Source organism: Camelus bactrianus, chromosome 23, assembly GCF_048773025.1.
Source record: "Camelus bactrianus isolate YW-2024 breed Bactrian camel chromosome 23, ASM4877302v1, whole genome shotgun sequence".
Classification (NCBI taxonomy): domain Eukaryota; kingdom Metazoa; phylum Chordata; class Mammalia; order Artiodactyla; family Camelidae; genus Camelus; species Camelus bactrianus.
This window is the reverse complement of record NC_133561.1, coordinates 15,760,658-15,788,448: the sequence shown is the minus strand read 5'-3', so window position 1 is coordinate 15,788,448 and position 27,791 is coordinate 15,760,658. Positions and strand designations below refer to the sequence as shown.

The following is a 27,791-nucleotide window of genomic DNA, read 5'->3' as shown; positions in this document are numbered from 1 at the left end:
GAAGGCGATCAATGACAAAAAGAAACACAGCACCACTTTTCTCTTTTCCTCTGTTGTACATTTAAAACATTTCTGTATCTCAGTGATTTATCCCTCTATTCACCAACTCCCTGAACCTTTCCCTTAGATGTTGCCCTGAGGTAGCTATACTTTGTACTTATATGCTTCAGGGAAAAGAGAAAAGACCTCAGTGTCCCAGCTGAAAGATCTGGAGCATCTGATATCCTAGGGAGTCTGATCTGACATACAAAAGCTGAATCTAGATTTGCCCAAAAGGAAAGTCACTGTGGCTGTTAGGTCTTTGAATAACTCAGCGGCATAAGACTTTGGGGTCAGCTAGGCCTGAGATTGAACTTCATCTCTACCCTTATCTGGCTGTGAGGCCTTGGACAGATAGCCTCTGTAAGCCTCAGTTTCCTCATCTAAATTGTGGATGATTGCAGGATTGCTGGGGCCTCACACTGATGAGAACATGTTTTGCACGGTGCCTGGATGTTGTGACGCCTCAGGAAACTGTAATTGTTTTATCTTTTGACAAAAGCTTTCATTCAAGTTAGAAAATGTACTATTTTGTATGGGAAAAAAAATTGGTGATATATTTTTCTTTTTATTGGGAGCTGACAGAACTGTATTTATTTCTTTTTAGACAGGAGCAAGTGTCCGGGTGGTGAATCAGCTGCTTACAGAGATGGATGGTCTGGAAACACGTCAGCAGGTTTTTATTATGGCAGCCACTAACAGGCCAGGTAAGAAAGAAGAAGATAGAACAAATGAGTCTTAAAGGTTTTACCATTGACAGTGTAATTTATATACATCCTAGTAAAGGAAGATTCAGTTTGGGAAATCCCTTTTTGGTTCATAAGTTGTAAAAAAGAGAGTTTTTATGTAAGCTATAATTAAAAACAAAACGAAACAGTATTATTGCCTGGATTCCATGAGAATTTTTTTTTCTGTGTTAATTCTTAGAAAGTTATCTTATTGGCAGAGAACACTTGCAACATATACTTTTGACCACAAAGTATTATGAGAATATATGTTCTACGGTTTTTCTCAAGCTTACAGGAAGTAAGCACTAGACTCTTTTCACTGTATCTGAAGGTTGAAGATTGGTTTTTAAGGTTTTATACTGGAAGCATGTCCCTATAACTGAACTGCACTTAACTTACTTAAAATTGTTTATAAGCTTACACTCTGTGAGGAAGTTCAAAAAAGGCTCAGAACTTCAAAAGTACTGCAGGTGGCTTTTACTCTGGGTCCTAAATTCTCTTCATACTGTTTAGTACTTTGCCACCCTGTCATATAGCTGCTCCTTCATTGATATTAATGTTAATGATGTCTGCCAGCAATGATATGGAACTTGAATTGCTCAAATGGATTTATCAGTTGTGAAACTGAGGTAATTTTTCATTTCTTGTATGTTAATACAGATACTGAAACCTCATGAATTATATATACTGTTTCATTTTAAAATGAAAAGTTGAGAGGTGTTACGATTTTTACTTCGAGTCCTTTTCGAATTAGACATAACTGGTTTTGAGTCCTGGCTGTAGCACTTCGTATCTTAACTAACTTTTCTCTTTCAACCCCAGCAAGTCTACATGAACTGAGTAGATTGTATTTCAGTCCTGACACTAACCTCCTGGAGTATGTTAGGACCTGCAGGTTAAGGGAGTCAGTCGTCTACAAGGCTGCCCCATGTCAGATGCCAGCTGCAAGTGGTGTCTCCAGGACACCACACTTCTGACCTTCCTGCTGCAAACTTGGGGATTCCCATGACCCCCTCGGATTCAGTAACTCACAGGAATGACTAACAGAATGCAGAAAAGCATTGTACTTAAAATTGCAGTTTATTATACAGGGTACATGTAGGTTAGGGAATGCAGAACTCCCATACCCTCTCTCTAGAGTCAGGGCACATCACCTTACTGGCACATCATTGTGTTCATTAAACAGGAAGCTCCCTCCATCTCACCCATCCCTTTGGTGTCCAGAGTTTTATTGGGATTTCATAATATAGCCACAGTTGGTTGACTCATTGGCCATGTGGTTGAACTCAGTCTCCAGCCCAGCCTTATCTCCCCAATTGTCTGCCTCTGAGTTCCAGCCTTCTAATCCCATGGTTAGTCTTTCTAGACTAACCAGCTCTAACCTGAAGTTATCTTGGGTCCAACCTTGAGTCACCTCATTAACATAACAAAGACAGTCCTGTCACCCAGGAAGCTCTGTGCCAGAAACCTGGGGCAGAGACGGAATGGATTCTTTATTATACCACATTAATCCTGGGCTTATATTACTTCATCTTGCTACCAGTTATTTCTTCAACTATAAGATGAGGATAATGATACCTAATAGGCAGTATGGTCACAAAGGTTAAGTGATGTTGGTAATGTGTCTGCCATGGTGTGTGGCAAGGAGCTGTTTAGTAATCATTATCATTGTCATGAGCACTTTTGGTATTAACAGTAGGATCAGTCATTAGGTTATAAAGTCAGAGTCATCCTAGAGGAAACCTTGAAAGTCTCTCAAACTTGGACAGAATCACATCCTACCCTTCCTGAGCAGCTACAGATCTTTTCTAACAGATTTCAAGAAGACAGTCAGCTCTTTTTTCATATTTGTTTATTGCAAACACTCTTATCTTTTAGTTTAATCTCTGTAGATTAGAAAATAATAAGACTGGGTTTTACCTAAATCCCCTCCTTCAAAACAGTTCAGCTGCATTACCTTTTCTCATGAATTTTTTCCCCCCTGATCTTTTTAGTCATCTTTGAATTCTTTGAATTCTCCAGATTCTCCTTAGTTGTAAAACCCAGAACTGATGTTAATCATTTATGTTGAGGTTAGCCAGTGAATGACAAGGTGAATCATCCTGTGGTACCTCTGTTTTGTCCTTTCTAGTGTCCTTGAGTTTTATCTTCCTCTCCACTATACCTCACCCATCCCTTTCTCCCATAACAAACCCCATTGCAGTGAGAGGCCACATAAATTAAAAATAGGTGTTCCAGATCTTTTTGCTTGTATTGATGCTTATTTGGCCATTCTGTTCTGTTGTATACCATCCTGGGACATTCCGGTTTGATTGTTTATAACTTGTTTTTTGCTCAGCTTTAAGAAATCCCTTCTTGCCTGACTTTCTGGTTAGCTATTCCTGTATAACAAACTACTTCGATACTTAATGGTGTCAAATCACCATTTTTGCATTGCTTGTAATTTTGGAGGTCAGCAGTTCAGGAAGGGCTTGTCCAGTTGGTTCATCTCTGATCCACATGCCACCAGCTGGAGAGGCTGGGCCAGAGGATCCCCTTCGAAGGTGATGTCTTACTCACATGTCTGGTGCCTTGGTTCTCCTTGGTATCTCTTCTTTCTCTCCCACCCCCAATCCCAAGCCATCTCCATGTGGCTTGGCTTCCATTAGCGTGGTTCTCTGAGTATTCACACTTCTTACATGACAGCGGGATTCCAACAGATGAAGGCAGAAGCTTCCATTCCTCTTGAATTCAGGCAAGGCCCAGAACCAACAAGTTCTGCTGGTCAAGGGCAGTGACAGGAAGGGCCAGATTCAAAAGAAAAGAAGTGGGAATGTAAAAAAAATTGTAGTTATCTTTACTTCTTACATATATTTTTCTTTCATCACATTCTTTGTTGCACAACAATGCAGGTTATGCATTCAGTCTTAGAGTTTGGTGTTGTAAATCAGTCATATCAATATAATTTTCTTTACTTTCTCAAGATTGACTCCCTTACTCATCAAATATTTATTGAATTGTTATTACATGCCTGGCCCTACTGAGCTAACAATTTAGAAAATTTTTTTACCTCTGTATATTCTGATTTGGGGCTGGGGAACAGGGGGTAAATAATAGACAAAAAATAAAATAAAATAGGGTAAGAGGATGGAGAATGACTGGTGGCTGGGGAGAGGAATGCCCATTGAGCTATCATGGTACAGGAAGCCTTCTTCAGAAGAAGTGACATGAGCATGAACTCAAACAATGTGAAGGGTCGAGCCATGCAAAAATCTGGGAGAAGGCATTCCAGGTAGAGAACAAACAGTAAGTGTAAAGGCCCTAAAGTGAGAACAGGTTTGGTGTCCTGGAGAATCGGCAGGAAGGCTGGTGTGTCTGGAGTGAAATGAGTCAGGGGGACACTGACGGAGAGGTGCAAGGGGCCTTTTAGGCCACTGTAGGGGATGTGGATTTTATTCTGCTGTTCTGGGAAGCCATAGGAGGGTTTTGAGTGGGGGAGTGATGTGATCTGATTTTCCTTTTCTTTTTTTAAAATATGTGACTTTTTTTTTTTACTCTGTATTTTGAAACAATTATAAATTCACAGGATATTATAGAAATAATGTCCAGAAGTTCCATGGACCCAGTTTACCTCAGTTGTTACATTTTTAGTGACTGTGGTACAAAATCAAAACCAGGAAATAGACATTTGTTTGATTTGTATGTCTGTTTATTTCTGTGCCATTTTAGTACATGTATAGATTCCTATAGTCACCACTGCAGTCAACACAGGAACTATTCCATCACCACAGAGATCTTCCTTGTACTATCCCTGTATAGTAACAACCACCTCTCTCCCACCACCCCTAACTCAGGGCAACTGCTGATCTGTTCTCCGTCTCTATAACTGTGTCACTAAGAATTTTATATAAAAGTCCTCATACAAAATGTGACCTTTTAGGTTGGCTTTATTTACCTAGGCTAATGCCCTTGAGATTGATTCAAATTCCTATGTGTATCAGTAGTTTGTTCCCTTTCAGTGCTGAGTAGTATTCTGTGGTGTGGAGGTTCTGGTTTGTTTAACCAGTCTCTTCTTGGGCGTGTTATCATTTCCAGTTTTTGACAGTTACAGGTAAAGCTACTATGAACATCTACGTATAGGTTCTTGTGTGGACGTAAGGCTCCATTTCTTTGGGTTAGATGCCTAGGAGCATGATTGCTGGATCATATAAGTGTATGTTTAGTTCTTTAAAGAGATTGTCAAGCTCTTCCTGAGTGGCTGTAATTTCTATCAATTCTAAGAAAGAACCAGTTTCTTTGCGTATTTACCAGTATTTTCTGTTGTCACTGTTTTTTATTTTAGCTATCCTAAGAGATCTATAGTGACAGCTCATCATGGTTTTATTTGGTGTTTCTCTAATGGCTGAAGAGAACTTCCTTTTCATGTGTTTCTTTGCCATCATTGTATCTTCTTCAGTGAATTGTTTCTTTGTGTCCTTTGCCCGTTTCATTTTCTAGAAGTGGGACTGTATATATTTTTTTTATTATTGAGTTTTGAGAGTTCTTTATGTATTCTATATGTGAGTCCTTTGTCGTTTATGTGATGTACAATATTTAGTCCCAGTCTGTAGCTTGTCTTTTCGTCATCTTAACCACAGAGATCCAATTTGTTAATATTTCCTTTTATATATTGTACTATGGAGATCATGTCTAAGATCTGTTTTTCAGAACTATATCCCAAAGATTTTCTCCAGTGTTTTCTTCTAAAAGTTGTATGGTTTTATGTTTTACATTTAAACCTGTGATCCATTTTTAGTTAACTTTTATGTGAGGCGCAAAGTTTATTAGGTCAAAGGTTTTTCTCCTCTATGGATATCCAGTTGTTCCACCACCATTTGAGGAGACTATCCTTTCTCCATTGAATCACTTTTGCACCTTTGTCAAAAATCAGTTGGTAAATACCAGCAGTGAACAACTGGAGTTTAAAAATAAAAACACAATACCATTTACTTTGGCACCAACAGGAAAGAAATGGAGAGACAGACAGACAGACAGACAGATGGACTTAGGTACAAATCTAACAAAATATGTGTAAGATCTATATGAAGCAATCTATAAAACTGATGAAAGAAATAAAAGAAGATTGAAATAAATGGAGAGACACTCCCTCATACATGATAGGAAAACTCAATATTGTCAAGACGCTAGTCTTCCCAACTTAGTCTATAGATTTGAAGCAATCCTAGTCAAAATCTGAGCAAGTTTTTTTGTGAATATTGACAGATATTCTAAAGTTTATATGGAAAAGTGAAAGACCCAGGAGAGTTAACACAATATTAAAGGAGAAGAATAGAGTTGGAGGACTGACACTGCCCAACTTCAAGACTTACTGTTAAGAAAAAAAAAAGCCTACTGTAGAGCTACAGTAATCAAGACAGTGTGGTTTTGATAAAGGAATAAGAAAAATAAATCAATAGAACAGAAATAGACCCACATAGATAGTCAACTGATCTTTGACAAAGGAGCAAAGGCAATACAATGGAGAAAGGATGGTCTTTTCAACAAATGGTGCTGAAACAACTTCACACTCACGTGCAAAAAATCTAGACACAGACCTTGCACCTTTTATAAAAATTAACGCAAAATTGTGTTCTTAACCTTGGGAATCTGTGATTAGAATTTAGGGGGTCTTTGAACCTGAATGTGAAAAACTTTCGTCTTAATTTCACAAACCCCTAACTGAAATTTAGCATTTCCTTAAATTATGAATGTTGTCAGCAGGCCAGAGTAGTACTAGCATACCTGCAGCTGTCACCAACAAAATCATAGATGTTTCTGTGTCACCTTACAGCTGTTGCAGAAATCACAAAATACTATTTATACCCATACTACTACAAAATTACAATTTTATCATACCTGCTGTTTAAGATATTAATAAAGAAGTGCATATATTATCAATATCAAAAGTTTGTTTTTCTAACAGCTTTATAACTTTTAATACCATTGATTTCTTTGTAATCCTGTGTATTTTGTCTTATGCATTGAAAACCATTTTTTTTGAGAAGTCCGTAAACACTGCTATATTCCCAAAGGAATCCTTAACACAAAGGATCCTCTGAGTTAGAAGATCTATGGTCCAGGGGAGAATTGATGTGGGCTTGGTGGGAGAAGTAAGAAGCTGACCCCACTTTGGGATATGTTTTGAAGGTAAAACCAAAAGAAAGTGCTGAAATTAGATGTGGTTGTGAGAAAGAAAATAAACAAGGGTTACTGTTAGATTTTTTACCTAAAAAACTAGGTAAAAGATTTTGCTACTTACTAAGATGGAGAGCACTTGGAGATAAGTAGGTTTCTTTTCTGTTCTACAATATCTCTCATGGCATGAAGGAAAATCTGTCCCATTTTCTTTACACGTCCGTATTCTTTAAAGCTCATCATTGATAACAACTGGACTTCGTGGAGTATTGCTAAATGCTATATAAGCACTCTGTTAAGTGCTTCACCTTGTTAAACCTCACAACAACCCTGTGAGGAAAGTACTGTTATATATGCATACTAATGTTGCATAAATTAAAGGTCAGTGAGGTTGTTATTTGCCCAAGGATATAGAGCTGAAAAGTGGTGGAGCAGGGATTTGAATCAATCTGCCTGACTCCAAATAATCATAATCATCATACGAGCACTTTTATTCCAACATTGCTGTAAGTACTTCTGATAATTAGATCATTCAGTCTGCACAGTTAGAGCTCTGAAGCAGATTCTAATTACTTTGCCCCAGATAAGTTAGCAAGAGGCAAAACCAAGATTTGACCCCCCAGGCACTCTCCGAATTATACTTTCTTTAAGCACACGTTCATTCCCTGTTCATTCTATACCATGGTCACCTCTACAAACAAACATTGGAGTTTGTTTTGTTATGTCTCAGCTTTTGAACGGTGTTTTGTGTGACCAGGTTCCTGTAAATTGACAAAACTCCCTAAGAGAGTGGCCGTAACAGGCCTTGAGCTTGTGGATCCAATTAGTGAATGGCATGAAAAAGAAAAACCCACACATGAAGACATCAGTTAAAAGTCAAATGACACTGAAAAGCTTATAACAAAAACTGGTTATCTGCACCCCACTCCCCATCCCCTGCCCAGAGACAATTACTGGTAAATTCATTGAGCTATTTTTTTTTCTGTATTTCTTCCATATTTTCAAATAATATGCTCATACTGCTGCCTTATCAATTTCACACACTACCCATTAACTCCTTTTTAAGATAGATGAAAATTCATTATCTCATATTCATTCACCCTTTCTCCCCATACACAGCCCACTCCACCATCACTGCCACACCATCCACACCATCTGTTCTTTTCACTCCATCCTCCTAATATATTATAATACAGTTTTATCACAACTTTTGGTTAAATTACTAGTCAGCATTTACATTACCATGACTATGTTATATTTCTCTCTGCTGGCCCAAGAATAACACTATGATTAGGTTTCCTTTTTCATATAGCCATTTTATTCTTAGATTGAGACTCCTGATTTTTCGTTTGCTTTGTTCTGTGTTCTAATTCTTCACCAGATATGTTATCTACAGTACTCAGTGTTATTTATCAGATGATGTGTCAGTGCCATTTGGCTTTTTGTTCATTCTGGAGCTTTCTGTCCTGTTCCACTCTGGTCTGGTGCCATCTAGGTGTGTGGTACAAGTAGCTGTTATTTCAGGACTTGTTTCCTGCTTTTCTTTGTTTTGTGCTGTGTCTGGTCTTACGTTTGTCTCTTGGTTTACTCTCTCACTTTGCTAGAGCTTATCTTTCAGTGACTTTCCTAGGAGAGATCATGGAAGAGGCAAATTTTTTGATTTCTTATATATTTAAAAGTATCTTTATTCTACTCTCATTACTGATTGGTAGCCTGACCGGGTATAGAATTTTGAGTTGAAAATTTTTTTTTTCATAAATTGTAGACATTGCTTTTCTTCTTTTAAACATTTTATGTCATTCTGATCCTTTTTAATGTGACTTTTTATTTGTTTTATATGTATGCTTAGCACTTGGTGGATCTTAAACCTCTTGAATTGATCTTCTAAATTTCTTCCCTTCTCCTATTTTCTCTTTCTTTTATTCTTTTTCCCTGATTTTTGAGGTACTAATTTTTAGAAAGTAAATTAAAATCCTGTCCTCACCATTCTACTTTTGGTCATTCTGAAGAACTGTGACAGCCCTCTTCAAATGTGTGGTCTACCAAAGTCCATCCCCTGATCTGGAAATGAAACCACTTCCCTGTGCTCAACCAGAGGAGATGAAGCTCTGTATGCAAATTACATCTTGACCACAGATACCCTACATGTAACTTCTTCTGCACACATCTTTGCACTCTCTTCTTTAAATACCACTCCTGTAAAGGATATTCTCATTTGAGGATTAGTTTCCACTTAATCCCCTGTCTAGCTGATTAAAAACTCCTGCGCGACATACATAGGTTATGAAACCCAAATGGCCACACTGGCTTATTCCTTTTTCCTCTATTCAGTAGGTGTCTGTTTCCTACCAGTAGCAATTCAGTATCTAGAAAGAATTTCTGACCTCCATATATGTGTGCAGTCGAAAAGATACGTAAATACGTAAATAAATTGTGACATGTAAGCCTCTTCTGGGCAGGGAGTAAGTCAGTCTGCAGTTTTATATTTGAGAGTTGGCTTCTAGTTCAGGTTTCTACCCATTGTAACACCTTATTATTTATCAGATGAAAGAGTGGATGACTTACAAAGAAGACTGATTTTATTCATAGTAAAATATTCAGCTACTTAAGTTCCAAGTTAAATGCAGTGTTTTGAACCTTACCTATCTGTTTTGAATGGCCTTGGATCATGATTGAATGATCCTTCAAGGTGACTGAACAATCACTTGGTGCCATGGTCAAGCCTGTATGTCTTGCCCTTTGGCGAAGTACTGCCCTTTTAAAGTTAATTTAGGCCCTGGCATTCCTTGTGCTGGCATACAGGTACCCTGGTGCTTGACAGTACTCAGTAAGTATTTTTTTAATGAATCATAAGAAGAGATTTAATTCTGTTCTATGAAGGCTGTCTAATTTTATAATAATTTTCGCTGGACATACTGATAGTCTCATTAGTCTGAGGATCCAAGTTTGAAAAAAAAAACAGCTTTATTTAGATATGTAATATACCATCAGTTTTACCCATTTTAAAAATACAGTTCAGTGGCTTTGAGTATAATTACAGAGGTGTGCAGTCATTCCAACAATCTAATTTTAGGACATTTCTATCACCCTAAAAGGAAATCTGTGTTTGTTAACAGTCACTCCCCATTCTTCCCCCACCTCTAGCCTTAGGCAACCACTGGTCTACTTTCTGTCTCTATAGACTTCCCTATTATAGATGTTTTATATAAATAGAATCATACAGTATGTGGTGGGGTATGGTGTCCAGCTTCTTTTACTCACAAGTTTTCATAGTTCATAGATACTGTAGAATGTATCACTTACCTCATTTCTTTTTATTGCCAGATAATAGTCCAGTGTGTGGATATGCAACATTTTATTTATTCATCGGTTGATGGGCATTTAGGTTGTTTCTACTTTTTGGCTATTATGATACTGCTGCTGTGAACATTCATGTACAAGTTTTTGTGTGGACATATGTTATAGTTTCTCTTGGGCAGATACCAAGAGTAGAATTGCTGGGTCATGGTAAATGTATGTTTAACATTTTGAGAAACTGCCAAATTCTTTCCCAAAGAGTCTGTGTCATTTCATATTCCCACTAGTAATGTGACACAGCAGTATATGAGCGTTCAAGTTTCTCCACATCCTCACCAACACCTGTTACTGTTTGTCTTTTTTATTATAGCCATCTAGTGGATACAAGGTAGTACAAGTCAGTAATCATACAAGGGGTTTGCATGTGTATTTTCTCTTCTCAGTTTCTTGACGGTGTCATTTGAAGAACAAAATCTGACTCTTGAGTTTTAGGCCTAAAAAACTGGAAGAATGCGCTGGCATTAACCAAGATGGGAAGGACAGTAGTAGGGCCCTGTTTAGGGAGGCGATGGGAAAAGATCAGGATCTCAGTCCTGTCATGTTTAAGACGCCTATTAGTCAATTAGAAGTGTTGGGTATGAGCCAGCTTTTCTTTGAGAAATTATGTAACGCACAGAATTTTGTAAGAGCTTTTGGTAAATCATAGTGTAAGTCATCGTGTGTGTGTGTGTGTGTGTGTGTGTGTGTGTTTATATCCAGAATATATAATGAACTCAACAACACTTAACTCAAACTCAACAACAACAAAAAAGACATTAAAAATAGGCAGAAGATTTGTATAGACACCTTGCCATAGAAAGTGTGCAGGTGGCAGCTAAATACATGAAAAGGTGCTCAACATCATTTGTCATCAAGGAATTATGCAAACTGAAGCTGCAATGAGCTATTACTACAAACCTTAGAATGACTAAAATTAAAAAGACTGTGCTATGTATTGGCAAGGATGTGGAGGATCTTGAACTCTCATATACTACCCATAGAAAGGTAAAATGGTACAACTGGTTTGGAAAACAGTTTGTTGATTTTGAAAAGTTAAGCATACACCTACAGTGTTATAGCCGTACTACTTTTCATCGCACACTTAGGTGTTTACTGCAGAGAAATGAAAACATACGTAAAGGCTTGTACATGAGTGTTCGTAGCAGCTCTATTCGTAGTAGTCCAAAACTGGAAACAGACCAAATGTCTGTCAGCAGAAGAACTGATAAACAAATGTGGCATTTCCATGCAATGGAGTGCTGCTCAGCAATAAATGAGAGTGAAGTACTACTACACATAACAACCTGGGGGGATCTCAAAATAATTATGTTGAGTGAAAGAAAGCAGATAGTACATAGTGTGTGATCCCACTTATGTAAAATTCTAGAAAATGCAACTAATCCCTAGTGACAGGACAGATGGGTGGCTGCCTAGGAAATAAGGGGATTCAGGGAAGGGCAAGGGAGAAGGGCTAAAAGGGGGGCCTCAGTAATTTTTTATAGTGCCAAGGTTCCCTGAGATCAGAATGTTTGAGAACCTTTGCCCTGTAAAAAAGGTAGAGTCAGATGACCTTGTCAGACGGTGCTCTAGCATGACAGTGAAAGTGTTGGGCTTCATTCTGCAGAGGGGAGCAGGAATTGAGAGAACTGAACATGTATTGTAGGAGGATAACCCTCCTCTGCATTCTCCAGAGAGGATAAGTTTAGAAACAGACCGGTTAGGGGGACAGTACATTTGGCCTTGACTGAGGGTCAAGGTAATGGGAGGCAGATTTGATAGAATTGATAGAATGTGTCTCCAGTTAGAGGGAAGGGAGAAACCTGCCTGGTATTCGGGGGTCCAGCAGAGATCATTATCTGAGATGGAGATCCTGGAGGAAAGCAGGTTTGGGGCAGGAAGAGGGTGGGTGGATTTTTGGCTTTCTTAAGGATGTATTTTAATGGGCAGAAGCTTCTAATTGTAATAGTCTAATATGTCAATTTTTTCTTTTAAAAAATGTGCTCTTCTCATCTCTTGTGTTAGTTGTGTTTTTTATTTTAAAGATTTTATTTATTTAAGGCTTTTTCTTCCCTAGATATCATTGACCCTGCAATCCTGCGCCCAGGCCGCCTAGACAAAACACTCTTTGTGGGTTTGCCACCCCCAGCAGATCGTCTTGCCATTTTAAAAACTATCACAAAAGTGAGTAAAGAAAATGGCGTATTTTTGTGTATGTTTCTTGCATTTTAAATACAGACAAGTCGTAATTTAGGACACCTAGTTACTCTCTTTTTGTAGCTTTAAGTATTTGCCCAGCCTATTATCTCCCAGAGGAGGTGAAATTTGTTTTAATAATTTGAAGAGACTTATCCATTCTTTTTTACTTGCTTAAAATAAAAGGACTATTTAAAGTTCATTCTTATTAACTGATACATGTAAAATATCACTCTAATCACATTTCTGTTCTTTCAAATCTTTGATTGTTGCTTTAAAGGAATTGTCCTCAGAGCATATTTGAAATGGAATAGAAACTTTTGGAGATGAAAAGTAAATAGATTTAGAGCCATTTTAAGTGTCCAGAGAAAAACTTCCAAGTCTTTGCTTCATTTTAGATGGCATTAATTCAGTGTCTGCCCTGAAAATTAGAAAATTCGCATTCTTACATTTCCCTTTTCCCACTTACCAGCTGTTGTTCTCTGTATATTTTTTCTTCATCCAGTGTCATCACATTTACATTCTGTTCTAGCGTCATGTTCTTAGTTTTCATATTAAGCAGTTTCATATTATACTCAGGACCAGCACTTTTGCCACAACTTTTATATGTGTTCTAGTTTATTTCAGTTCGTCATGTGGTTGACTATACTTCCTCATTAGGTTTATTCCATTTATTAGTAGTTTGTTTATTCAGCTGTATTTCTTGAGTCACTTTCGTGATTGAGAATGTCTGCCCACAAAACTACCATCTGTGGGATAATGACTGACCGCCCGCCAGGCAGACCGACCTGGCAGTGCCACAGGAGCCATGGTTGGCCTTGGATAGCCGGTCCCTCGCTGTGCCTGCACGTGGGCCGGGCCGGTCCGGTGCGGAGAGCCCTTCTTCCTGGGACAGGGGTGCAGCCAGAAAGGCAACCGTCCCCTCACCCATCAGGCACTGCACGTTCCTAGCTTTGGGTCGTTCCTAGTTCTGGGTCAGGGCTTCGTATGTAACAGAGCACCTCCCTTGCTGCGATCTATTCACAGCCAGCCCTGGACACGAGGGTTGGTAAAAGGAAAGAAAAAAAAAAGAAAAGAGAAAACCAAAGAAAAGAATGTCTGCCTGTTGTCTTTATACTTAAATGGCATATTTGCTGGGAATGATTTTTCCTTGATTGCACAGTCTTTCTTTCTGGTCTTTGTAGAAATTGCGACATCATTTTTGAACGCTGAATGAGTTTGTAAAAATGTCTGAGGCCATCTGATCTTTGTTTTTTCCCATTGGTGGGTGACTTGCTTTTTCTGCTTGGATCCCTGAAAAAAGTCTCTGTCTTTGAAGTTTAATAAGTGCAATAAGATACGTCACCGTCAGTTGCTTGTTGTTGCTGGTGATGGTGATGGTGGGGCTTTATTTTGAGTGGCAAGGAGCTGGAATCTGGTGTACCTTTTCATTCTGTAGGTGCACTTCTTCCTTCATCCCAGGGAAGTGTTTCTGTGTTGTGTGTATAAATACTTTTTCTGTATCATTTATTGGATGTACTTCTCCAAGATCACCAATTATTCTTACATTAGATGCCCTTTGTCTTCCATATCTTACTTGCTTTAATGTTTGTCTTTTTCTACTGCATTCACTGTGATTAAACCTACAGTCTTCTCTTTTTTTCCTTTTTCCTTCCTTACATTGGAACTTCCTTCCAAGCTCATCCATACCTTCTCTTTGTCCCGATACAGAGTGGGTGAGTTCTCTCATCCCCCTTCTCACTCTACCTGGAACTAGTTTTCCTACCATTCACATATTACAGTTTGAGGTCTGGTTTATTGCTTTCTATCTACATGTTTACAGCCTGGGGGTGGCAAAGGGAGCTAAGCTGGTACTAATTTAATCCTTATGAGGAAGACTGAGCTTACTCTCTTCTGAAAGAGCCCCTGTCAAATGTCTTATGCCTGGACCTGGTCTGTCCGAGCGGAGCACGACTCCTTCCCGTGTGGTTGGTTATGTGCTGCACAGCTCCTGGATTATGACAAACGGCAGTTCTTCCTGGTTCTGCTGAAATCCCCTGAGAGTATATCTGAAGGTTTGTATGTAACTTTTCCTAGGGTTATCTTCTCCTCAGGCTGCTTCTCACCAAATTGGAATATTAATGGACATTTATAAGATTCTGTCAGCTTCTTTCCTCAGTGCTGCTTCCCAGAAATGGAGGCCTACTCACCAGAACAGAATGTTCTCTTTCCTCTGCACCACTTTTCAACATTCTCAACATGCAAGTTTTACCCCTTTCTTTAGTTGCCATTGGTAAATTTTTAAACCTAACTTTTTTAGTGTTTTCTTTCTATGTTGGCAAAGGAAGATTCTGTGTTTCTACTTCCCTGGGCCATCCGTACTTAAAACTGCATATTACAGTGTTCATAACTATCTCCCACAGGAGGGGGAACAGGAGGATAATCAGCTTTGTGGGTTAACAAGATCCCACTGATGGCAGTGTGGAAGCCACCTTGGAGGAGGGGGAAAGTAAAGCCGTAAAATGAAGCATGCTGGAACTAAGGCAGTATCAGGGGAATGGCTAAGAGAACATAGATATGGGAACTGTTTAAAGGTTTTAATTAACAGGACATTGGATTAACTGTAGAGTTAGCGGGTAAAGAAAAAGGAAGATGAATTCTCAGCTTGGGCAGCTGAATAGATGGTGGTATCTACCAACATAAAGAGGTTGAGGAATGAGAAGGTGATGTTATTTGAGTTTCAGGTGCTTGAGCATTATCCAAGCGGAGACGTTTAGTAGGAAGTTGGTTCTATGGTTGGGAGTTCAGAGGAGTCATCTGGCTGGGTTGTCGTTTTGCCTGTCATCAGCACATACAGTGGTCAAGGGCATGAAAACAACATTGCTTCAGTTCAGTGGCTCTCAACCTAGGGCAATTTACTGGCAACAGCAACCCATTCCCACGCCCAGGACAATATCTGGGGACATTTGTTTATCACCGAGGTAAGGGAGTGATGGTGCTACAGGCTAACAGGTGCTGTGGGTTAAACGCCCTTCAGCACGTAAAACAGCCCCACGACAAATTATCCAACGCAAATTGTCAATAGTTTCAAAGTTAAGAAACCCTTCTTTAGTTGTGTGTACTTGTTTCTTTGTATCAAGTAAGTTTGGTAATGAATGCTTCATGGCATTTCTCTCCCTTTCCTTGGCTTTGTCATTAGGAACTCTGATAGTGAGCTTTGGTTTGCTTTGGTTAATGTATGTGTGTATGTACATATACACACACAAGCACATATATACAATCCTAATTTGTTTCTATAAATTTCTCATAGTTGTGGTGATATAATGATGATGCTTGCATGCTTGCCCATGGGATGTCACTAATTAAAGGCATATATTGGAGTGATACTCATTTCTAGACATGCCAGACATGAGGTTTGTGGTGTTAAGGGCGTTACAGATTTGGACCCAGAAGAATGATTGGCTCATTCTTCCAGACATATTTCATCCACTGAATGATACTCAGCACCATGGAACAACTTTACACTCCATTCGTCTAGAATTTCAGCACTATTTGCCAAAATTATTAGCTCTCAGACTAAGGGGTAGATGCCCCATTTCAGAGATCAAATCATTAAAAAATAAGATACTAGAATATTAGCCTAAATGAATGATCTTCTAGTTAGTCAACAAGGAGTTATTGTAAACTAACTATATCCCTGATTGCATGTGTACTGTGGAGAGACTAAGAAACACAAGACACAGTCCTTACCTGTAAGGAGCTTGTCTGCTAGATGGAAAGATAATGTGAATGTTTATAAAACAACAAGCATATTAATTCATTCCTGAGGAAGGGGTAAATGAAGGTAAGTAGAGATTTCAACTATATAAAGAAATATAAAGAAGAAAGTCAAGAAGAAAACATGCCAAAATATGAACAGTGCTTCCCTTCCGGGGATGGGCCTGATTTTTCTGGCTTGTCAGTGCCCTCCAGTCAGAGAGCAGGAACACTTGAGATGCACAGGCGGGCCTCGTTACTCTTCACAGCGAGGGAGGACCCGCACACAGAGAGCTGGGGGGTGTCTCAGTAAGGGGGTGTTAGAGGGGACTTCAGTGACTTGTGTTTGTGTTAGACTGGGGAATATCATGAGCATATGTATATATTTGAGGGAGGGTTGTTTTTTGTTTGTTTGTTTGTTTAAACAAAAGCATAAGTGTAGATGTTAAGGAAGAAGAGCCTAGAATTAGGCCCTTTGGACAGCCTCCGTGCACACAGTTGTGACTATGGAAAGAAAAAAAAAAACAGAAGAAGACATTTTGATAAAAATCTATTTGACTTTTAAAAGCAACTTTTGTGGGATTGTGGTTTAGAAAGTTCTCAGATCTGTGCCAAAGGCAAAGGAGGGCTTTGGGCCATTTTATTCTTTTTTTTCTTTTAACTTTGTATCTTTTTAAATTTTTTAAAATGTACATATATGTACTTTTCATTGTTTCTAAGAACAGTTTAGAGCTTTAGCTTTTTAAACTTACGTAGTTATCAAAGGAATAAAGCCAACCACAAAATATGAATCAACAGAACGCAGTAATGCCATACGATGTCACTTATATGGGGAATCTAAAAAAAATGACACAAATGAACTACTTACTATTTATAACTTAGACAACTGATTCCTTGAATACGCATAAGCACGTTTGACTGGCCTTTACGATTGGGCCGTTTATTCTTAGAGTGAATTTTTGCTGCAGTTCTGGGTAGTAGTGTTCTCAGACCCGCAAGAGGACAGGGACCCGCGCTGGCCTGGGTGACGAAGGCACTTTCTGGTGCCCTCTGAAGAGAGCTGCTTGCACTGCATTTCACACCCTTATCTTACTTTTTCCCTCCAGAGGCCTCAGATGTTTTTGTTTGAAGATCTTTGTCGATGGCTGAAGCAGGGTAGAGGGGGGGAGGAAGCACAATCTTAGTTTCAGGGCAAGAGTCCACCAGGCGGACTTCCTGCCCATATCTAGTCTTTCGCAGTCAGCCAAAAGTGGAGAAAATAGGCATTTTCCATATTTAATAAACTTTTCTGTTTCAAAGGTTGCTGGCTTTTTACTTAAATTCTCCAATTTTTTTGTTTTTGTTTTTGTTTTTTGTTTGGGTTTTTTTGGTGGGGGAGGGGTAGTTTGATTGATTTTAAGTGGAGGTCCTGGGGATTGAACCCAGGACCTCATGCATGCTAGGCAGGCACTCTACCACTGAATTATACCCTTCCCCTAAGTTCCCCAATTTTATATAAAAATTGTTTATGTATACTGCTTCCTCTTTTTCCAGTTAATACCTGAAATATTAGGAGTAGATTAGAATAAAATTGTTTAGTCTTGATCTTAAAAGTCTAAAGATCTGAGGGTCAGAGCCACTTCTCAATATCTTTTGGAGTCTGGTTTCTTAAAAGAAAAGCAAGCAATGGGGATGGGAAGAGTATAGCTCAGTGGTAGAGTGTGTGTCTAGCATGCATGAGGTCCTGGGTTCAATCCCCAGTACCTCCATTAAAATAAATAAATAAATCTAGATATCTCCCCCCACAAAAAAAATTTTAAGAAAAGCAAGCAATGATATATTGCTTTTAAATTTTTGTTTGCTATTTCTGATAATTGTGTGGTAAGAGGTTTATCACTAAAAACCTCCTTGGACAAGTGGAATTTTTTTTTTCTTAATTCCCATTTCTTCCCTATAAATGTTATTAAAACTTAGCCTTATCTCGGAAAACCAGAAAGGTTATTTGATGTCTGGCAAGTGCTTTGAGATAATATGCAGTCTTTAAAACAGCGATAAAAACTACACTGAAAGATCCAAAACTCTCAATATAGTTTTTAAATGTGTCCCATAAGACTAAAACATATAATAACATTTCACCTAGAAACATTGTGTTAAATTTTCATGAACTAAGATAAGAATATCTGATATAATAATAGTAATATATTAAGCACTTACTGTATTCTAGGTACTTTACATATATGAATATGCTTAATCCTTGCAACTGCCTTTTTAAATGTTTGAATTGAATATTTAAATGTTCACAGAAATACTATTTCCATTTTACTGACAAGCAAAGTTTATCTCACAAAAGCAGGATACAGAGATGAGTGTTTCTATGTATGTGTTCAAAGACTGGCAAGAAATCACAGAGCAACAATTACCATGTTATGGTGATATGATTATGTTAAGTTTTCCTTTCTTTATTGTTTTCCAGTCGACTATGTGAATAAAAATCATTACTGATTCCAGACTCTGTTATGTGATTAAAAATAGATTTCATTGACTAAATAGAGATGTGATTATTGAAATAAAAGATAGTAGTACATTTTGAGTAACTTTTTGAACATGTTGTGTTCCATAACGTATATTGCTTAATGAGAATTACAGGATTAAGTATCAGAATAATAATATTTACATGGGTCATAACTTCCTTTTTCTTTTAAATTGTAGTAAGATATATTTAACTGAAATTTATGATTTTAACCATTTTTAACTGGACAGTTTTTTGGCATCAGTGCATTCACATTGTTGTACTGCCACTGTCCATCTCCAGAACTCTTCATTTTGCAGCCTGAAAATCTGTACCCCAGCAGCTCAACCCCCAGCAGCCACCATTCTACTTTTTCTCTATGAATTTGACTACTCTAGGTACCTTATGTAAATAGAATCATGATGTTTGTGGGCCATAACTTCTTAAGAGACTGTTTTCCTTTTTCTAATAATTCCTTTGGCTCAGCTTTCTCTGTCACAAAATTATTTGTGATATCCATCAGTGCTTTATTAAAGGATAGTAAAATCAGTAGTGAAGAAAAACCACATTAGTATAAAGCATTCTAAATGTTTCATAGATATAAGTATCATTTCAATAAATGATTCTCTAAAATGTTTATATATTTAGTTTTATAAACTTTGTAATATGCAATTGAACAATTTCTCATTGCTCCCACTTGACAGTGCATAGAATTCACCTTTCATTTCACATCTTACTGCAGGTCAGAAACATGGCCCCATTTCAGTTAAGAATAATTAGATTTTAATGATCCAGAGAGTCATCAGCCCTTTTTTCTGCTAATTGGAAAGTAACGTTGCTGTTGAAGCTTTTGGAGGTCTGCTGTGTGGGTCTCCACACCCACACTCCCAGAAAAAGGCAGTTCATTAGTTTCTTTCAAGTGGAGGTATTTTGGAGATATATTTTTTAAAAAATTAATTTCCTAAGAATTAGATTCTGAGAATCTAAATTTCTGAGATTTATTTTTCTAAGGTAGTAATTTTAGATAATCATTTATTTATTGTGTTCCCTTATATATTGACCTTTTGCAAAAGATTTAACTTAAAGGGTGCCCTCAATATAAAGAGCTGGCAGTTGCTCCCAGTATGTAGTTGTGAGAAAAATTTCTCCTCTGGGTTCTCATAAAAAGGACACCCAGATGTAATAGCCATTTTTGACAATACCTCTATCATAAACACAGTAGTAAGCCTTTCAAGACCGAAGCTGGTGTTTCTCTTAACTTAAGCCGAGGACAGGACTAAGGGCCAGTTCATTAAAAACAACTTCATGAAAAATCGAAGAAATGTACTTCTGAGAATGTGCGGCCCTTTATGGAAGTCCAGCTTGACCCAAGAGTAGAATTTAGACACTGAGAAGTGTAAAAGAATTATCTCCATGAATCTTTTTCTCATCAATGAGCATTAGGTTAAAACAAGACTGTAGATAGTTTGAGGTAAAATGCTCCAGCCACACATGGAATTGGTGTAGGGAGCATCCATATGCTGGGTGACAGCCAAGGTAAGGTTGGTAGTTTCTTAGAAACATTAAAGAATCTCATAAGGGCTCATGCCTAATAAGGTAGCCCCTCCCCTCTACCCCCTACCTCCTCCCAGTAGTGGATTGAGGGACTCAACAAGGCAGTGTTATCAGGCTTCAGGAATAGCTTGGAAAGTCCAAGCATTTCTATTCTCCATCATGAAAACTCCCTATTAGATGTTCACCAACACCATTTTAAAAAGATTTCTCCTTCCCCTCCCACATATAGCAGCAAATTATCTTTACTTATCTGGAGATAAGATGCTGGGGTAGGGGTGGAGGGGTTGTTACCAAAATAAGCAATAAAGATTTAGGAACTTTCCAAAGGTCCATTCAGTTGCAGATGGGAACTTTAGAACTCAGGTTTTTAAATTTCTAGTTCAGTGTTATTTCCGCTTTTTAGGCCTTTTTATTGAAGTATAATGCAGAAAAAGTATACATATCATTGTCCAACTTCACGCGTTTTTATAAACAGGACCTACAGATCAGTAAGGAGAATATTACCAGTTCATTAAATTCATAGAGACAGAAAGTAGAGCGGTGGTTGTCAGGGGCTGGGGGAGGAGGTAATGGCAGGATTAGTGGTTAACACACAGTTTCACTTTGAGAAGATGGATGGTTATGTTTTAGAGATTGATGGTTGCACAATAGCATGAATGTACTTAATACCACTAAACTGTACATTTTAAAATGGTTAAAATGATAAAAATTTTTAAAGTAAATTTTACCATAGTAAAAGAGAGACCATTACCAGAGTCACAGAAGCTGCCCTCCGGCTTCCTTCAGCCACTGCTCACCTCTACCCCCATGGGGTTAACTGACAAAATTACATTAAAGGGTGGGGAGGGTATAGCTCAAGTGGTAGAGTCCATGTTTAGCCTGCATGAGGTCCTAGGTTCAATCCCCAGTACTGTCTCCAAAAATAAGTAAATAAATAAATAAACCTAATGACCTCCCTCCCTTCCCCCCCCCAATTTTTTAAATTACATTAAAGGGAACCTTAGGAATCATACAGTCTCACCATGTAGTTTTATACACAACTGGAGGGGGAGGGGAAGCACAGAGATTGTTTCCCATGGTCACACAGTTTATTTTCCCATGTTTATTTCACAGAATGTTGAATGGGAAACGTAACCGTTTCTTGAACCTGTCTTACATGAATACTTGCATTTTAGCAAACAATAGCTGCTAACAGATGTACAGTTTATGAAATTCTTAAACACGCCCAGCTGGAAGGACAGGAGAGGACACCACCTCTCCTGAGCACGGGGCCTGGATGCAAGTAAATATTAGCTGGGCAAGTGCTCCAAGCAGAGCATTGGGTCACCTGACCCACCTGCCCAGCTAATATTTACCCTTGAGACAATGACATATGTTTATTTACTTTTTCCGTGTATTTCTTCTTAAACTGTTTATTTCCATGTAGTATTTGCTACCAGGGAAAGATGATATACACTGTATATATAAGTTATGAATCAGAATAATAAAGCAAATACTCAAGAACCTACCATCTAACCATGTCAATTACTTTAAATCACTAAAAACTATTTTGTTTGCCTCTGCAGTTTAAGTCACTAAAAATGTTATTAAATATGTACTGTATGCACGCAAGGTACCACGTTAAGTGTTGTTGGAATTCTAAGGCTGTTTGGATACTTGTCCTTTCTCGAATCTCTTGGTATGAGCTGAAGGGGAATTGGCACCAAAGTTGGGGTTGAGTTTTAGATAAAGGGTTGGAGAAGAACACATCTAGCACAGAGGACTCTGGCTTTTATTGTAGAGCCAGTTTGCTGCCTGTTCTCTCCTGGCCACTTTCAGTGTTATTTCTGCCTTCCTAGCCAACCTCACATCAAAACTAAACACATATCCACATCAAAACAAATCACTGCTTAAGGATTTGCCATATTTAATCAGGCAAAGCAAATGTGACTCTTTACCTTCGGAAAGATTGAGGTGGTGGTGTTTGTTCTTAATTGTTTTGTTTTTGCTGTAGTGCTTACAAATTCTTCAAGCTTCACCAGCATCAATTATTTATTTGCCTTTATTTAAGCTTTCCCAAGCCTGGAATCTGCTTCTTAAACTCATTTCTCAAAATTGAAGTTTGTAAAAGTCTCATAACTCTAGTCTGGGAGTCAGTTATATTCATTTAGTCAGGCAGCCATTACTATTTATTAAGGACCTGTTCTGTGGGAGAATACTGATGTTTGAAGCCTCAGTGAAAATGGATTTTTCTCTCTTACTTAGAATGGCACTAAACCCCCGCTGGATGCGGATGTAAATTTGGAAGCAGTTGCTGGTGACCTTCGCTGTGACTGCTACTCGTGAGTATCTCCATCTCAAATCAGTGAACTCTCTGAGCCTCAGTTTCCTCATGTGTAAAACGAGGGAGAATGATGTTGGGAGGATTAAATTCGGAATCCTCTAAATTGTCACCTCTTCTTTCTTCTGCCTTCTTAGAGAAGGGACTGCCTTTTTGAGACTCTGAGGGATTCCTGGGAGTAGAGGGAATCCTCTCGTATGTTGACTCTTGGTACCCAGCTGCCCTGACCACCATCACTGCCCTTCACAAGTTGTCTCTCTGTCGTTCCAGAATATTATAGCAGACATTTCATTAGCAGCTGCAAAATTATCCAGCTGCTTCAGCATTTAAAAGAAAATAATCTTCAAGTTTTTCAAGCCTTGGAATGCATTTTTTCACAGCACACCTGTTAACATCCACACAGTTAATTTCAGCTTTGTGGGTCTTTAATTAGTTTTGTGGATTGTCAGCATTACACATTAAATAAATTTAATGTCTAGAAACGAGGTTTGTTTTAACTCCAAATTCAAACTTTCTCAAAGAAGCTTTAAGAATCCTGTTAAAGATGTCATGTTATGAAACGCCAGTCAGCACCAATGTCTTTCATTGAACTCAGGAACCATGCTGACTCAGCACATTATTACACACAACAGTTACGTGAAGGCTTGTTAGTTTTTTGTCATATTTTAAGTAACTTATGATGTGTCCATTCAGCTTGAGCTTGAATCAAGTGCATCAAAGACTTTTTAGCCATTACATTTTCCTTTTTTGAACCAGGGGTCATAAGTGACTTTATATAAGCTTATTTTAGACGTTAGGTAATATGCTAATGGGCCAATCAGCACTTTAGCATGGGCCTTATGGATGAAAATTTTGCAATAAATAATGTGGAGGTTGCTTTCTACTGACTGAACATTTTAGACTTTTTATATTAACATTAGCATCTGTGGGGGAATATTTATGATTCATTGCATTGTCTCCTCCATCACTTCCTTTTTTCTAAAAGTTAGAAATATTTTAATTGAAAGCTAAAAGCTCTTTCATACTGACCATAATCAGTTTATTCCACCTTTATTGGTCAGTTTCTTTCCTGATTATTTAGTATGTGACTTAAAACTGCCTCAGACTTCTTTCTGGTCTTTTGCAGTGTCTAGGAATAAGCAACTAAAAACAATTCTTTTATTACAGGGGTGCAGATCTCTCTGCTTTGGTACGGGAGGCTTCTATCTGTGCCCTGAAGCAGGAAATGGCAAGACAGAAGAGTGGAAACGAGAAAGGTACAGTTCTCTCCAGAATCTCTTAGTCCTAATTAATTATCACTCTGGATACTTAAAGCCACTGTTAACCTGGAAACAGGAATCCTGTAAATGTGGCACCTCTTCTTTCTTCTGCCTTCTTAGAGAAGGGACTGCCATTTTTGAGAAAATGATCATTTCCTGGCATCTGTCATCTGTAATATTAAAACTGACATTTTTCTGGAATATTATGTAACCTCTGTGGCTGACAGCTGTAGTACTAGCAAAGTTATTTGGTGCCTAACAAAAGGTATTCTCTCTTATCATCATATGCAAATACTTAGATTTAGGCAAGTGGGTCCACGCACTGTCTTCATCGTAAGTTTGGTCCATTTATCAATTCTGGAAAACCTTCTCACCTTTTGCTAAGGTGATACCTCCTTTCCTATTAAAATGTAATCTCAGTTGAAGAGCCTAGAAAACACACACACATTAGAAGTGAAAACTGAAATAACTTTCCATATACTTACACTTTTCCTTTCAAAACACAAAATCCATATATGTACTATGTGATGTGATTATTGTTACTGTGTGATGTGATTTGGCGCCATCTCAACAGTTTTGCACCATCCTTCACATTTGACAGTATCTTTGATTGTACTATTTGGGGATGTGTGCACAAAAAAGATTCATTTGTCATCTGCAGACCAGCCGTGCCAGTACAGGAATAGCCTCACTTGTCTTGGTACCTGAGACAGTTGTCTGATCAGCTGCAGTGTGTGGCCACCTTCCTCACAGTGCTGTCGAACACCTTCTTCAGCAAGACCCACCTTGTCCTCAAAACCTGTGCTTTCATCTGAAGTTCAAGTCTCTATTGATCCCCTTTTCTTCAGTAGGTTTCCAGAAAGATGTCTTTTTTGATTTTTATTCTTTTTTTTCTTTTCTCTTTTTCCTTTGGCTATGAATACTCTTAGAACTAACTTTTATTTACAGCTATAGCAGCACATGCTTAGCTTAGATTTGTCAGCACACATATATTAATTATGAAGTCCTGAGGTTTTTTTGTCATTTAAAGATTCAGTTATCTGAACTTCTTTTCTTGTAAACCATTTTAAGTTCTTTTGGAAGTGAGTGGGAAATAATTAGCAACATTAGAAAATCTTATTAAAAAAAAACCAAAAAACATGTCGTGGCAGCTGCCTGAGCACTGAATCTGATGATTGTCTTGTTTTGTCACTAAAAATTAACAGGCCTCTGTGTATGTGTTAGCTGCTATTAGTAATTCTGATTGGATGTTATTTTATAAACGTGTGTAACAGATTCTGACATCTCTGCTTTGCTCCAGTTTACATTTCTAGCTGCATGTCCTTCAGGGACTTTGCATTCATATTATACTAAACCAGAAATCAGTAATACCATCCAACTTCCATTTGATGTGTTCAGCTATACACTTTATTTTATTTTTAGGTAAATATATTACTATCTTAATATCTGTGTAGGGAGTTTACTATTTTAAGTATAAATTATCATCTTGTAAGTTGTCATATTAAAATTGTAAACCAAGCCTTATTTAACATTTAGTTATTTGATTTCTCTTACTATGTAATGGCGTAATCGTATAAAGAATTAAAATCCAGTGTTATGATATGCTCCATACATATTACATGACACCACAACTCCATAGCGTCTAATTATGTGTATGCACTCTTAAATACAGTGGAATTTTACTTTCCATTCTCAGTTAAATTTGTTTGAATTGTCTTAAAAGAGAACAACTGTGGTTCTTCTTCATGAACGATGCTATTAAGTTAAAGCAAATAATGCACAGATTACAAAGGGTTATCTGTTTACAAGTGACAGGTCTCTTTGGATGGTACTGCATTAAAATCTGATGAGCAGAGGCTGGGAGAAATGGTATGTACCCTGGTCAGAGGGTACAAACTTCCTGCTATAAAGAAGAGTAAGTTTCTGAGGATCCTATGCACTAATTAACAGTACTGTGTTCCACACAGTTGACCCTTGAACGTCGTGGGTTTGAACTGTGTGGATCCACTTTCATGTGGATTTTTTTCAGTAAATACTTGGCTACTACACAATCCATGCTTGGGTGGATCCACAGATGTGGCACTGCAAGTTCAGAGGCCAACGATAAAGTTACACATGGATTTTTGACTGTGCCGAGGGTTGCCACTCCTAACCCTCACGTTGTTCAAGGGTCTGGTACTTCCAGGTTAGGAGAGTAGATCTTAAAAGTCATCATCCCCCACCCCCACCCCCAAAAAAAGGTAATCATGACGGGATGGAGGTGTTAGCTAATATTCTCATGGTAATAGTTTCATTTATATCACGCTTTACTCCTTAAACTTAAATATGTTATATGTCAACAATATCTCATTAAATCCAGGGGGTAAATAAGTAAATAAAAGATACACGGACTGTTCTTCTTTTTAAAGAATAAGAATCTCTCTAATTAAATATGGATAAACTTTTTTATATAATTTATCCCAAGATAAATTGTTTTGATTGCTAGGGATAAAAGATTGCACTAAAATGTATGAAACTATAAAATGTAAGCACTTTTGTAAAATTAAATATGATCAGGAATGTGTAAATTAAATGAAAAGGAAAAACGTCTAAAAAATATGATGAGCAGAATATATCTGGCTTGAATGTTGTTCTGAAAAAGGATAGAACCAATGTCATCACTCATTTCCTGAGTGCTCCCCTTGAATGCTTCTTGGAAGTCTCACAAGAGAAACTAAGTTGTAAATCACAGTTAGCATACTGTACCCAGATCTGTATGTTTATGCGTTTGCTCCACAGGTGAACTCAAGATTAGTCAGAAGCACTTTGAAGAAGCTTTCAAGAAAGTAAAACCATCCATATCAAAAGAGGTAAGAAATGTTCTTAAAGGTATGAGAAAGAAGAGATTAGAATTGAGGCCAGTAGATGTGAACTCATGAAAACAAGTGAAACAGTTGCCTTTGTGAGAGTTCTTGAGAGATTTTAATTTTGAATGTTTTTAGAAACTAGGAGAAAATGACCTCTTGTGTCTGTTCTATCTCAGAACTTGTAATCAGTCTCATTCAAGTATTATTTGACCTGCTTCACTCTTTTTAACAAATAGTTTCTTATCTTTGACCTCAACTGCCCAAACTCAGCACTAGAGACTTAGCCATAGTTTCAGAAAATTAAAATTACCCTCATGATAAGGTCAGCTTAGAAGGGTTAAAAAAAAAAATCACTCTGACTTTTCCTGTGTTGAGGAATTCTGTTTATAGTTATTTCCTGTTAAATGAAGGCAGTTACTTGACACTTACAAGGAGAGTTGGCAGGGGAGTGCCCAGCCCAAAGAAATGTCTGAACTGAACAGTGTTGTGATGAGTTTTGTTCACTTGAATATCTTTCATTTCCAGACTCCCAGAAGTATAATAGACCTTAGCCATGAGATCCCGTTTATTGACTATACTAAAACTTCCATTAAATCACTAGCCATTTATTACTCCAGACTCAGTATTTCTCATTATGATTGTTGATTGAAAATTCTTGAAAGTCCAAGTTCAAACAGTTGTATGAGATGATTGCTGTGTTTCAGTGCCTCCAGTCTTGGTCTAAATGCTCTAAGTTAGTTGACCATCTTATCACTTTTGACTGAAATAACCAGTTAAGGGGTTTGAGCTGGTGGTGGGTTTTTTTGGACATATGACTTAACTCTTCTTCTGCTAGAGTAAAGTCATGTCTGCTGACCTGGACTGGGTTTTTTACCATATTTGAAGAAACAGTAGTCTGCTTTGACCTCTCAGGCATTCTTGGATCCTAGAGGAAATGTTTTTATTTACATTTCTCTAATAAAATGGGCTTATTAATTAAAATCAGAAACAGTTTTACAGTTAATCTTACTGGCACTTTTCATTCTGATCACCAAGAGAGTAGTCATATAAGTGTCCTCCCAAAGATTTAGTCATTAAAAAAATCTTTTTTAATTGAAATTGTTTCTTACCTCCAGCCAGATTTTCGAGGCTTTTTAAGAA

The 27,791-nt window shown here is 37.8% G+C and overlaps 1 protein-coding gene across 5 annotated transcripts in view; it reads left to right on the top strand.

Annotated features, from left to right (window-relative positions):
• The window catches only part of NVL (nuclear VCP like), a 79,410-nt gene that overhangs the window by 45,654 nt on the left and 5,965 nt on the right, over positions 1–27,791 (top strand). For 4 of the 5 annotated variants that reach the window (XM_045509473.2, XM_074351671.1, XM_045509477.2 and 1 more), the window contains exons 18-22: positions 647–746; positions 12,331–12,437; positions 22,471–22,547; positions 23,714–23,802; positions 26,584–26,654. In XM_045509473.2, the coding sequence (XP_045365429.2) occupies positions 647–746; positions 12,331–12,437; positions 22,471–22,547; positions 23,714–23,802; positions 26,584–26,654 (444 nt within the window). Of the gene's footprint in view, positions 1–646; positions 747–12,330; positions 12,438–22,470; positions 22,548–23,713; positions 23,803–24,466; positions 24,653–26,583; positions 26,655–27,791 lie in introns of all 5 variants that reach the window. The other variant, XR_006721439.2, reaches the window with a different exon arrangement.